General features: G+C 39.8%; 1 protein-coding gene across 2 annotated transcripts in view; it reads right to left on the bottom strand.

Annotated features, from left to right (window-relative positions):
- The window catches only part of pitpnc1a (phosphatidylinositol transfer protein cytoplasmic 1a), a 54,788-nt gene extending 42,636 nt beyond the window's left edge, over positions 1–12,152 (bottom strand). For both annotated transcript variants that reach the window (XM_080905746.1, XM_080905745.1), the window contains exon 1: positions 11,603–12,152. In XM_080905746.1, the coding sequence (XP_080761872.1) occupies positions 11,603–11,650 (48 nt within the window). In that variant the 5' untranslated portion in view covers positions 11,651–12,152. The remainder of the gene's footprint in view (positions 1–11,602) is intronic.
- Between the last annotated feature and the right edge of the window lie 2,553 nt (positions 12,153–14,705).

The raw sequence follows: 14,705 nt of genomic DNA, 5'->3' as shown, positions 1-14,705 counted from the left end.
GGCTATATCATACCGTTCACGTTAATAAACCTTCCCAGAAGAGTGGGCTGACATCATATTATACCTATTATACATATTATACCTCATATTATATTATGGATAAAGAATTGGAGGTCACTCAAGTTCACAGACAGACAGACAGATAGATAGATAGATATCGCATGGACACAAACAAACCTATACCAGGAATAACAAAGTCATGGCAGACAGGCATAAATACACACTGAGACCATCTGGTGTGTTGGATGAGGTTTCGCTGCCAGTGCTGAACTTTCCAGGTACACGGTCGCTGTCTCATTTGAAACAGCTGTTCACCAGATTTTCAAGTCTTTTAAAGAACCCCAATAAAATCATTAAATATTAAAATTAAAACACCTTTATGTGAAATAAGTATTATTGTTACTGTTAATGTTAATGCAGACTCCTGAGCAAGAACTTGTACTTCATGTATGCTGGTCAGTTGGACTCACATCTACACACACAAACACACATACAGACCTTGGCGTTTGTCTGCTCACAGAACACAAACACAAAGCCACTTCATCATCAAAGACATTTCTAATCAGTTGCGAGCTGCTGATGTTCCCATAGTAACCAGGGACACTTGTACCTGTTATTTCGGTATGCACATCATGTAGCTGTGCACACAACCACATATGGTAGATGACTTTAGATATACATTTGCATGTGTGTGCACGTGCATGTGTGTGTTATGGTGATTATATTAAACAACCTGTCTCTAGTCTTCAGGTTTCAGCTAAAGTAGCCCTTTGACATGCTGTGGTTCCGATACGGTATACACAGAGACCCTGTAGTGAAGGTTAATAGTATATGCAGCAAGAGCTGTGAATGAGACATTTTTAACAGTGTCGGGTGATGACCAGGTTAGGGGAGCTGATTGGATTTATGCGTGTGGGATCAAGTAATAATTATGCAGCTCATTGACTGAATCAGTCACATCTCTTGCGCTGACTTTCCAAGGAAAACATTTTTATTGGCGCCACAGACATTGATACCCGAAAAGAATTAATTAGCATCGGCAAATTCAGTGGACAAGAGAGAGTAATGAGGTCTGCAGGTCTGAGAGTCCAAACTTAAATCTGAGACTTTTTATTGTGTTCACAAGCTCCAAAGCTGTAATTGTGCTCCTAAAAAAACGAGGGTTTGCATATATTTTGCATATTTCTACAGACACATAAACAATAATAGTTGACAGTAACAACTGAAATAAGTTTGGCTTTATCTACAGGAATGGACAGGATGATGAAAAACAACAGCCATAGTGTCAAGTAGCAATATGAGGAAGAGCGTGGATAAATGGTGATTAAAAGTAATAAAATCTTCTGAACAGGTTTCTGTATCACTGTACTGTGCTTTTCCGTGCTCTGCAACCTACATATACTGTGTAGTTCTGTTTCTAGTTTAAACTAGGGTCTGGATACAATTATTAGTGTGGAAAAGAAAATCTTCATATATACACAAACAGAACAGCCTAGCATGAAACAAAAATTAGTACTCTTTTTGCAAAGCAATGCTCTGCTGGAATATCTTGGATCTTGGGATTCATCTACATGCTGACAAAATACCCATTACTGTAGAAAGAGTAATCCTTCATCATCACTTCTTTCCCATCCCCAGCCGGACAACTTGCCAGCGCCACATGGTCAAAAACTGTCGGAACAGCTTGAGGAACACGAGAGCCAAGGGCGCGGCGTTCACCTACCTTCACGAACAACCACGGGAGAGGCAATCGTTATCCCGTGAGACACCACCCAGAAAAACACTACACCCATAGGACAAGCTAAAGCATTCCCATTTTGCAAAAACCAGAAGTCAAGCTAGTATCTTAGTGTATTTTTATTTTTATTTTCATCACTGTCCTTCCCAAACTAATATGACCTTCAGGGGAGCACATGGCTTTACTCTACAGCACTGCCCCAGCTGTGAAGTGAGCTCTGCTAAATGTGCTCTAGAAATTTCAAAAAACAAACAATTGAGGAGAAACTGCAGTGCTGGAAAAAAACAACAACTATGTCGCGACTAGGATTGTTACAAAAATTGATTCTCATATACTAATCCATAGTAAAGCTATCAGATTAGATACTCCTTTTCAACAGTAATTACACCAATAGCACCATCTTTGCCTCCTCCAGTTGGCAAACAACTTCGCACATCAGCTGCTGATGTGGTTGACACAGGGTAATGTTAGCTGCTTAATTATTAGTAATTGCCAGATAGCTACAAACCCAGGCACCGGGAGTCCCACGTGGATCCTGAGCCTGGGAAATCGGGTGGGTTGTGTCACAATATCTAATTTGCAAAAAATCTTTGCAAAGTTATTATTAAATTAAGTTATCATTAAGGCTGCAATTAGGGGCTATGACTAAAACATTTCATACAAGAACAAGGCAGCAAACATCATCTGTCCTGAAAATCTGTAAAGTTAAGAAAAACAGTGTTAATTTAACAGGATAAAAAAGTTACTTGTCTCTAAAAACGTTTGTTTCTCTCAAAGTCCCAGACTGAAATTGAGAAGTCAGAAACAGCGGCGGTCTACGTTAAAAACTGAAAATATGGTGCCAAGTCACTGAAGCCCAGCACTGTCTCATACAATCTAAAATATTGTCGTCTCTTTTGTTTTTTGGAAAGACCTAAAAGAATATCACTGAGTGGTGGGTGGGCCTAAGGGGGCCACCCGCAACAACGGGCAGACCATTCTGACTGCTCACGAGAAGCAGATCTTAAGTATTTACATAAACAAAAGACTGAATGTGTTTTCCTTTAAAAAAAAAATAAAAATAAAAAATGTGGCAAATTCTGACCAATCACAACAGCCCATGAAGAAACCTTCCTTAATTTTTATTTTTATTTTTTTACACGCCTTTTCTTGAACTAATTACTCATAACTTGTATTTTTTATTTCTGTAATTTCAACTGCCTTTAGGTGTAATTTAATTTTGAAAACACCAGTGACAGATCGCGTCACATTATCATATTTATCACATATAGAGCCTGATCACATGTACAATCTGTCCCATAATGGATTATGATAACATTAGAGGACAGCAAGCCCAGCTGATCCCCTCTTTCACCACATCTCTTCTTACACCTGTCCCATAACTCTACTGACGCATTAACAATGTGCCAGTCTAGCTTCTATTCTCGGGAGTCATTGTTTGTTCTTGTTTAGATAGCATGTTGACGGTAAGTGAGGTTAAATGGGACAGGAAGAGCAGAAGTGGGCTGATGGCAGAAAATGGAGGGACAGGTGGTTAAGATTTTCTGGATCTGATAAGATGAATGTAGTTTTTTATGCAAAGGTCTGAGATACTGTCAGCTGAATCCAGTACATTATAACAAATTAAAAAGGATAGAAACTATATCATCAATATAATGTGCAGGAATGTCACCATGTTCATGCAAAGTGAGCAGAGATAATCTAGTCAAACTGAGCTTTTGAGCTTTCTACATCATTAGTGTCATAATTTTTCCAACCAAAAAATACATATGAATATATATAAATAAATTGCACAATACGTTTCAAAGTAATAAATCCCCCAAAATGTCTGATGTAGCAAAATTAACTGTTTTTTTGGGGACACATTTCCACAGTGTCTGTCGTGGGCGTGCAGAGGTTCTACTTAAAAATGTCTCGCCACATTCTCTAACCTCACGGGACCTCTGTTTGAAGCTCGGTGTCGCCACGTGTGAGTTTCAAACGCATAGCCGGAGGCAGATGCAATAAGGCAGAACTGTTACAGATGTCAAGTCCCGGGCTGACAAAAGCCGTTGGCAGAGTTACTGGCGTCAAATAAATCAGCCACATATTCACTGATGCTGGATAAGAAAGTCTTCTTCTGGCTGCATCTCGGCAACCAAAGAAAACTGTTGTGCTTTTGATATTTTGTGCAGTTCTCGATGGCAAAGTAAAAAGCATATTCCCTATATTTATGGTCACACTGCAGGTTGGTGTTTCCATCACCAATCACACAACAGTATTGTTTTTTTTAACCTATTTTTCCTCCTTGCTAATTCCCCTGTCCCTTACATGCTTTAAATAAAACCTTTTTATTTATCAGGCCTACCTTTGTTGGTTTACTGACCCTTCATGTTGTCCTCTATTTTCACCTGTAAAGCATCAGCTCCAGGGTTGCTTAGTGATGCGGCTGAACACCAACTTAATTGATAGCTCACAAGGTGGAAATCGACAGTCTGCGTTATCGACCGTGCTTGTGGAAGTCAGTCTCTCAATATAGCATCATCATCAGGTCATCAGTTCCTTGTGAAAGGATAAGCAGGTTTGGAGGATAGGATGATAATAAGAAAAATGTGGGTATTAAAATAATTAGAAGCTAATATGACTTAGTAGAAACATTTTTCCTTTAGCTTAGGATAAATTGTCAAATGTTCAAAGATCTTTAAAGTGTGTTTTTGCACAGTATATTCTACTTATTGAGTCCTTTTATGACATGTTGCTCTCTGCACGTCACTGTGAGCTGCCTGCGTCTTTGTTTGTGTTTTCGTTTTCTCTTTGCCTGTGTCATATCATCTTATTAATCACTGTGTTCGTCTGTTATTCTTCCCATCTCACCTCCATCTTTGCGTTGCCCTTTATCGACCATGTGCCTTTAAATGAATAAATATGCACTCAGTGGTCTGAGATTCAGTCAATATTAAAGGTTACTTCAGGCCTACACTAAATCACATGTCTAAATGCTTTCCTTGTGCCATCGCTGGCACAGGCAATGACTCTTTGTCCCCCCCTCAGGACTTATTTTATTTCTCACCTGTCCATTAGTCACCCAAGTTCCCACAACCTCTGGACTCCTGACTGAGAGTGTTACTGCTCTTAATTTAGTCCACTGCTCCAAACTATAAATAGAAAAACGTTGACCCTCCACGTTTAACAGATCATTAATGTTGCTATGTAGCTGCTGTGGTGGGGTCATTTTTTCCTGCCCGCCTTTTCCACTCAGTAACCTTCTCAGTATTTTGCCCTGAAAGCGTGCCTAGTTCAACTTGCACCTCTATCCCTGGATATTTCAAAGACCTCGACTATATATTGTGTCTGGTTTATTTTGATAAGATTACCCGAAGAACTCATCTGCATGAAGGCTGTGATTAGAGTCTCAGTGGCCAGGCAGGTGCAGGCAGCTGAAAACACCATTTATGTGTAATAAACATCTTATTATAATACACCAAATCTCTTTCTATCTGTCCACAATCAGGAGCTGAACAACCTAACTTGGCACACAGGTACATCTTAGGCCCCTGAAGGTTCCCATCCATGTCAGATATTCTGAAAACATCATGTTGCCCAGCAACCACCTACCAACAGGATAAAAGAACCAATTTTTAACATGTAGTCGCCTATAAGACCCTAAGAGAGCAGCATATCTTTTTCACCTCATGACAATAAAGTTTAATTTATATCCCAAAACATGAAAATGAAAATATTATGATATATATGATATGTTATGATGCTATCCCATCGCCTGGCAGGAGATTAACAGGAGATTAAAATGTATATATACTACAGCAGGAACTCTGCACCGAAGAGGACTCGCAAAAATTGTTTAATGTATTTAGAGATTATATGAGTAAATGTATAACTGTACCTTAGGGAAATCTATATTAAGCATTATTATAAACAAGCTCTAAGTCATCATTTATATAGCAATAATCCTCTTTAGTATGTCATTTATAAATACAGATATAGGATTATGACTTTGATTATGATCATTACCAGCAATGTTGTACTCGCAATGACAACTGTACATGGTGTAACAGGAACAGATGGACATACATATCAGTATTTATAAATTCTGATGCTTCATAGTGTGACATTATTATGAAGTGCTACCGAAAGTTATTAAATCTTTTTTTACTATATGGGTGTAGAGTTGGTAGAACAATATCATGCATAAGAAACATTTTCACTATACAGTTATGCATTAACTCAGTATCTGACTGATGAGTGTAACAGTACACTATTTTCTAAAACAATGGATGGTTAACATGTAAATACATTTTGCTGTATATCAACATGCAGTCAGTCCCATATTTCTATTCACAACAGAGCACACATAGACCAACACCAGGCACCTTCAGGTTTGACTCAGGGTCAGGGAAAGCACAACATTTGAGAATATTGGTTTCAGCCTTGGAAAAATGTGATACAAATGGATTCATTGAGAAAATAATCAGGAGTTGAAACTCTAATGTTTGCCGCCTGCCATCTTTAGTCAATTTCTCCTTTACCTTCGAAAATGCATGACTCTCACAGAAGAGATTCTTCAGTGGAGTATGGAGTCCACCGTGCACCTGTTTATCTTATCAGACAGTTACATGGCAGTAGCTGAATACATTTAGGTATGAAAAAGTGACGACTGTACTCAAATGGTCAGCAGATGGTATGTGGTGGAAGAGGAGATTCACATCATGGATGTGTGGTCAACAAATCTACACCAACTGTTGATATAGACCAAAAGCTCTGAGCAATGTTTCCATCTCCAAGCTGAATCGATGACACAAAGAATTAAGGCAGCTCTGAAGGTAAACGAGGGTCCAAACCAGCACTAGTGAGGTATACCTAATGAAGTGGCCAGTGAGCGCATAATCACAGCACTTTATACATCACTTTTTTTTTTTGCATATACTATTATATATTGTACATATATTTATTAGTTTCAGATTTACCCATTCGTATATTTTGCCTGTTTATGTTATTGTATTTTGCACAACTCTGTTGCTTGTGAAGCTCGCACACAAGAATTTCACTCGCATGTGCTGTACCAATGTACCTGCACATGTGATGTGACAATAAAAAGTGATTTGATTTGATTTGACTTGATCACTTCCAGCGCACACTCTGCTGTACACCATCTCTGCGGGGACTCGTCTTTGGTGCACTAATCAAGTGCATACAAATCTGAATCCTCCAAATACCCAGATCACAAAATACACAAACGCAGTGCAGCAACATTATTATTTAGCCAGAAGACATTTAGGGTATTTAGCCTTAATTTTTCTCCTCACCCAGAAGATTAGCCCTGGCAGCATGGGGGAATTAACTGAAATCCCTATAATGCTAATGTTGCAAGACCTCCAAATAATGCACTACGGAGCAACAAACAAGTAAACCAAAAAAAAAGCAGACTTTGGAAGAAATGCTTTAACGGAGTAGCAGCAATTTGAGCCAAAGTGAAAGAGCACAAATTCAAACATGCCACGAGGATTTTAATGAAACCCCCACGGGACCATTAGATGAAATGGTGTGCAGATAAATAAACAGCCATAAAGCAGGTAAAGAGCTGACTGATCACAGCAGCAATCAACTTACAAAGAATCGACGGTTTTTGGAAGCAAACAACCATAAAAAAGTCAAACAAACTAGAAACTAGAAACAGAGTACATGAGACATTTTTTTCACTCATACAAAAAAAGCATTAGTGAGTTAAAAGATGGACTCATTGACCAGATGGTGCATTAAAAGAATATCTGGAGATAAACATTTGAGTCAAACTGGTGACTTCACCAATTATCCTGCTTATTCAACCCTCTCACAGAGATGCGTCAGGACAAAAGAGAAAACTGACAAGCCACTTGAACTTTATCTGACTGAAAGCTGGGACGGTTATCTGACTGCACAAGAGACTGCTTGATAATCGGAGGGGATGTTCTGTGGAATTTTTAAAGCACGCGGTATTTGAATCGATATGTGCTGCATGTTGAAATTAGGCTGAAGCTTTCGGCCATACTGAGTGTAAAAATCTTCGAAGGTGAAGCAGCTGCACAGAAGAGCCTCCAAGACTGAAAGCCTGGAGGCATTTTGTTCTTTTCACTCTTGCAGTGGCTGATGTATGCGGTGCACACTGATTCAGTATTAAGCATGGGCCCCTTTATACAACACCAAAGGTGAGAAACTACATGTAGAAGTAAGCAAATATGGCTGCTGCTGTTGTTCTTGTATTGGTATCTTAAAATTGTTTATGCTGATTGCATTTGTCCTTTGTGTGATGGTGTAAAATGTGATTCAGAATGGAGCGTCAACCTTTGATTATCATTTTCCTCAAATCTGATGCTCTACACCACTAAAGCTGTTTAACCTGTTTGATCCACAGCAACAAAAACAAATAAAATAACAAACAAAGCACTTAGATAATACTTAGACGTACACTTAGATAATTACCAAAAGCAATCAATCTCCTTCTCAACACACACACTCTCTCTTGGCAGACTGTCCGAGTGAACATGTTTCTCTCCATCTGGCGTTTGTGTACCAGGTCACTTTCTGGCTAAGCGGCGAGTCCCTCGGGGAACAAGGGGTGAAACGGGCGTCTCGTTTATCAGAACGCAGAGCTTCCACTCTGAGGACGTAAACAAGATCTTGGGCCTGGGCCTAGATGCGGCGTGGGGCAGCTCCGTATGAAGGTACACAAACAAACACACTTAAACTCCCACAGAGCCTGATCTTGCACTGACAGCTGCAAGACGATGGAGCGATGTTTGGTGTATGCACTCACAAAAGTTATTTATTTGGCTTAATAAACACGAAGCAATACTTTTCAAGTAAAATGCAACTAAAATATGGAAAATCAAAAGTTTATTTATTCAAATAATTAATCATTAATACTTTATCACCCATATACATAAAGGCCATGTGGACCTTGAAATTTTGACTTGTCCCCAAAATGGTCGAAGAGTTGGGTCAATGTGAAGCACACATGGTAAAATCTAGGTGGAGCTGATTTTCAAATTCAAATTCAAATTCAAATTCAAATTCTATTTGTCACGTACACAGTCATACACAGTACGATATGTAGTGAAATGCTTGGACAACTGCTCGTGACCTAAAGAAAACAAAAAAGGAAAAGGCTATGAATAAGATAGGAAATAAATATGAAAAATTAAAAAGGGTAAATTTAACTAGGAAGGAATAGAATATAAATTAAGGTTAAAAATGAAATAACTGTACAACACAAATTAGAATGAAGGGTAAATTTAACTGGGAAGAATAAGATAAAGATAAATATATAAATTAAAGTTGAAAATAAAATAACTGTACAACAAAATACACAATATAGAACTATATAAGAATGTATGAAGAAATCTAAATATAAATAAATATATACACAATAACAGCAGCTGTACAAGTATTAACCGGAAATGAAGAATATAGTGACCAGTGTTGTGCAAAACCAAAGTCCAGAAAGTCCAGTGTGTGTGTAAGAACCATATGTGTGGGTCAGTACTGTGTGGTGGTGTGATTGAGAGACCGTATCGCCTGCGGGAAGAAGCTCCTCCTCAGTCTCTCTGTGTTGGTCTTCAGGGAGCGGAATCGCTAAGCGAACTGTAGTGGGTCCAGTGTGTCTGTGTTTCTGTCTGTGTTGAGACACCAGTACTTTGTGATTGCCTTGTGCACATACACCGAATATCCCCGTAAAGCTTGTCTTAAATATATAAATAAAAATTTAAAGTTAAAGGGAGAAACACTCTTCAACCAAATCGTGAGGGCGTAAAATGTTAGCTTTTATGCTCAAACTTGGTGATGATGAATGGCTGCTATTTGTCCTCTTAATTTCTACAGAGGCAGTAAATGTGTACCTTCCTTTTTTGACATGACTTCATATCCTGTAACTGAAGATTATACTCTCATAATATGACTGTATAAACATTATGTATAACTCTTACAATTGCAAGAGAAACCCAAAACACCATTTGAACTGAAACTCATCTAATCTGACTGTTGATAGCACATTTCAAAATAAGATTCCACAACAAGTGTAAGTGGGTTTTCTTCCTTTCAAGGTTTAAACACTCAAAGATCTGTGAAGAACCTTAAACAATATGTATGTGGTGGCACAATTATGTTTTCACTGCAGTGGTTCAACTTCATTGCTATTTGGAGGTGAGACTCCCCAGAAGAAGCCTGTTGATGTCTGTTGGTGATAAAACATTCTTTAGCTCTTCAAGTCCTTGTCATATTGATGTGAAGAGAAACCTGTTGCCCTCACGCTGCAGTGCCATTTGAGGAGACTGTGAATCGTGAGTGAGAAATGCATTCAATATATCAGCACAGCACGGCCCTACATGAACCGCTCCTCATCACGAATCTATGAGAAAAAAAGGCAGTGTACTGACTCTGGGAGGTGAAGATGTGTTTTTATTATACATCCAGTTTTTACAGGAACAGCTAACAGTATGTTAGGCAGTTTGCACCACTCCGGGTGACTCCACTGAAAGACAATGCTTCAAATCTGACTGCTGCTGCACTGAGTACTCGAAGAACAATAACCTTATTGCCTTTCATTTTATGTTTGCCTTTAAAAAAAACAACGACTGTGAAACAGAACTGATTTAAAATGATTGTCCGGGCTGTGTAGAGCTCATATAAAGAGTTGTGTGTGTGTGAAGATGAGTGCGTGATTTATGTATCTTAGGTGTTCAAAAGAATAGATTTCACGTGCTCATTTACCAAGTCACTCTCAGATCGATGGATTAGGCCGGGCCACGTTATTATCATTACAACAAAAGATGTGATAGCCTTTAGTCTGCCACTGAGGACAACTGTGGCTCTTTTATCACCACTGGAGCGATGCAAAGCAGAAGAACCAATCAGCCTCAGGACACGATGTGATAAAGCAGCGCTTTGGCAAGAAACATAAATAGACCTCAGGAGGGGCTGTTAACGCTGGCTTTCTGATTAAAGGCATGTACAGATGACTCCAATTTCATCCTCACAACAATGGGCTTCGCCTGACTGATGCGATGAATCAAGTCTTCACAAACAGCAAGGCTGACTAAACTACAATTTAATGTGGCCAACTCTACATTGTGAACCTGTGTGGCAACCCAGGTATTTAGAACTACGCAACACCACATGATTAACTGCACACTGTCAAACTCAATAAAAGTCTTCAGGTGGAACATCTATTGTGCCGTTTCAGGTGTGTATCGATTGAATCATTTGAAGACAATCAGCCCAAACAGCAGGAAAGTAAGGGAACGAGGATTTCACAAAACCACTCTGCTGTGTGATCGATTATAAGCATGAAGACTGGGGGACCTGGTTAGCAAAGGTATCTAACGTGATCACTGTGTGCAATACATCATTTCTGTTTGACCACACATGCAGCAGCTGCACAGGTGTGAACTTGCGCATTAGGGAGATTGCATGCAAACAAAGAAAAAAGAAGAAGAAGAAGAAGCACATTCTAGTTTCATTATAATATAATACAATCACCCTGCCCGGTGGCTCCCAGAGGGGAAGACGCAGAAAGCAATCTGTAGCTACACATACTCACAGAGCACAAGCAAAACAGAGACATGATTCACTACCAAGATTAATCACACGACTCCCTCTGCTGCTGCTGGACGCAAACAAGCTGAGTGGAAGGAGAGACAAACAGCAGCTCCACCCCGCGGTGGCTGCCCGACTCCAGCTCTTGCTTGTATGAGGCTTTGGTGCAAAATATTGTGAACTTCCCTAAAATACTGCGGCGATCGCTTTTGCAATAGAACAAGTGCAGCAAAGCAAAGCAGGCAAAACTTGCTGATCTGCAAGTCTGCGGCTCGCAAAAATCAATAAAACTTCCCCTACCTCCTCCACTGTGAGAGGCATGCAGATGCGGTACTCCTTCATCAACATAGTCCAAGCACAGTGACGATGATGATGATCGAACTTTCCTCTGTGGGGTTCTCTCCCGATGAAAGTATTCTCTGACTGCAGCTGAGGTTCAGAAAAAACACTCAATGCTTTTCTCACTTGTGCATCAAGAAGACCTCCTGGAACGCTCCGCTGTGCCTACGTGAGTCTCCACAGACACGAGGTGTACTAGAGGTCCTTCCAGTACACGAGACGATCCCACTGTGATCAGCAGCTGTCACTTTCCTAAACTACTCCGACGACTAGTTTGTGCGACTGGGTAACAGTGTCAAAAGTCTGAAATTCAAAACAAACTTCAAAACAAGTCGCCCCTTTCAACCACAGCTTCAAGGGGGCTGTGTGTCCGCTCGAGTCCCGAAGAAGAACCGAGACTTTTTGGTCTCTCCGTGACTCTTCACGTGTAAATAACGTCCACTGAGCCGCTCTCTACCAGTGTGTCTCCACGCCCTTTGAGTTTTCTCCTTACTGTTCCGTCCAGGGATGCGCGGCCGTGCACAGAAAAGCTGTGTCAAGCACTAGAGAGCCAGCCAACAGGAAATGCAACCGGACCTGACCTTCAGCGTAAAAGCATCGCTGCAAAACAACCGCACAGCGGCCGCTTCACTGCGCAATAATACACACCGCAGTGGAAATCTGTCATAGTTAGGAGCAGCTTGAACCACTTCTCGAGTCCGACTCAAACAATGTTGGAGATTTGTTTATTATTTTTTCTAATGAGCGGAAGTTCTGCGTGATTTCTGTTTTATTTTTTTTACACATTTGTACCCCGCAGAATCTGCGCGTGCTAAGCGCTCGATCTCAAAGATTTCCAATCACAGTAAATACAATGATAGCCTACACGGAAACAGAAAATCGAAGCGCATTAAAAACCATTCAAAAAGACACACACACAGTTCAGATAGGACGTTACAGAAAACCATGTTAACTGCATTGCATAACTACGTTTCATAATTGTGCAGATTACTGATTCTGACCCCCCTTTATTTATTTATTTATTTTTATTATCAGTAAAAATATATTTGGCTCAAGTGGCACATGGGAGGTCATGCAAGCCCATATACAGCATCCAGGCCATTCCACCCTGTTCTGTTTCTCAGCCCGTTGTGGAGCTGACCTTGGTCTGAGTTGGAGCTGACCAGGGTTCTGAAATTTAGCCAGGTTACAAATCTTTATTTTTTCCCACAAAGTCATCAGACTTTGAAATTATGACTTTAAAAACAGATTTAAATTATTTCCACTGTCCTTAAGCGTCTCTCAGCAGGGCATTTTTGACTGAACGGTTTCAGTATTTACTTTGTTGATGGTAATTAATCAATTACTATATTTTTTTATTAAACAGTTAGAGGTCATCAGTGACACACAACTTGCTACCAGATTGTGGAAACTTTATATTCTTTCACAAGTCTTTCTCATAAGCCAAACAAGTCCAGGGGCTAACCTGAAACATATTTCCCTAAGACATTAAGAGTAAGACACTTCTCGTTTTCTAATATTGCCACAGCAGTAAGAACTTTAAATGTCAGTGAAGAATTCACATCTGCACTTCTGTACTTCCCCAAGCTGATTTAGATGAAGTCTGGTCTGTGTGATTTGCAGGTTCTTTCCAGGAGGTCAAAGGTCACATTCTTTATGGGAGAAAACTTTTATTTAATTGGTATCTGTCACTCTTATCCTCTACATCCTTGCATACTTAGAAATGTGTGACAAAGCACAGTAAATTTACCTGATAACATGTGAATCGCAGATGCATTAATCGTGGCTGTTTCATGCAGAGCACACCCACCGTGCTGAACAAACTCAGAGTTTCCTGTACTGTTTTCTGGCCAACGTGTCTGTGGTTTAAGGTCATCATGCTCACAACAGAGCACCTGCATATCCAAGTTACTCATTCTCTAATTTTTATTAACCAAAATAATTTATTTAAAGTTATATTTGACGTTTCAAAATGTAAAAAGAGAAGCAGAGGTCTACATGCAGTACCATTCTTTTCACGATAGATGTCAGTAGAGATCTTCATTTCAGTTGTGATACAATATTTACAGTTTTTCTCAGTCGCTTTGGTGCGTTTCTCAGATCAGAATTGAAATTCTCATAACTATTAGTTCAACCTCCACAACACTCAGTCATTTGTGCACATCATAGTAGCAATTTCTCCTCTCTCTGAACAAACTGCAAATTATTTTGGACATGAATCAGTTGCTTCCATACATTTCCCTGCTGCTTTCTGACATTTCCATTTGCTTATGTCATGTCAGTCAAAAGTAATCATACCTATGGATGCTGAATAGTCGTTCCCAATAAAACTATTAGTCATACATCCATTGCTTGAGTCATCACACACAAAATTGTTGAACTAGTTATCACATGCCAAATATTGGCCATCTGTCAAGCAAATCCTATACCTTTCTGTATCATTGTTCCTGGAAATGTCTCCGAAATTGAACAATTGATCTCGGGTGAATTACAGCTGTCACTCATGAGGAGGCGTGTGAAAGTTTAGTTGTAACCAATGACAAACAACTTGTTCACTGTCAATTATGGATGAATCCTGTGAATCCCCAATTGGCAAGCATATATAAACTGCGCAGGAGCTAGTGTGTACCATTTCTACACTTCTGTGACACAAAATGGAAGGTCAGCACCATGGAAGAGGGGTGAGGATGCAGGGAGGAAGGGGAAGGGGAAGAGGGAGAAGAGGCAGATATAGGCGGATTCCTAATGAAATAAGGGCTACAATTGTGGACCATGTTGTCAATCACGGCCTCACCATGGAGGAGGCTGGTCGAAGGGTGCTACCCAATATTGGAAGAACTACTGTCAGTTCAATCATTCAAACATTCCGTAGGGAAAACAGGTATGCAAACAGTAATACACTGTACTGTACTGTGCCATCTCAGACACATCACATGTTACTGTACTGTATTTGCAATTTCACAAAAAGTTTACTCTGCACCACATAGGATTGTAAGACAACCTCGCGGAGGCGGAAGAGGGCCCCTTTTTACCCCACAGCAAGAAGAAGCCATTTGTGCAATGG

This window comes from Rhamphochromis sp. 'chilingali', assembly GCF_963969265.1.
Source record: "Rhamphochromis sp. 'chilingali' genome assembly, chromosome: 15".
In the NCBI taxonomy this organism is placed as follows: domain Eukaryota; kingdom Metazoa; phylum Chordata; class Actinopteri; order Cichliformes; family Cichlidae; genus Rhamphochromis; species Rhamphochromis sp. 'chilingali'.
Note: the sequence above shows the minus strand (reverse complement) of the source record. Positions and strands in the feature narration are given on the sequence as shown.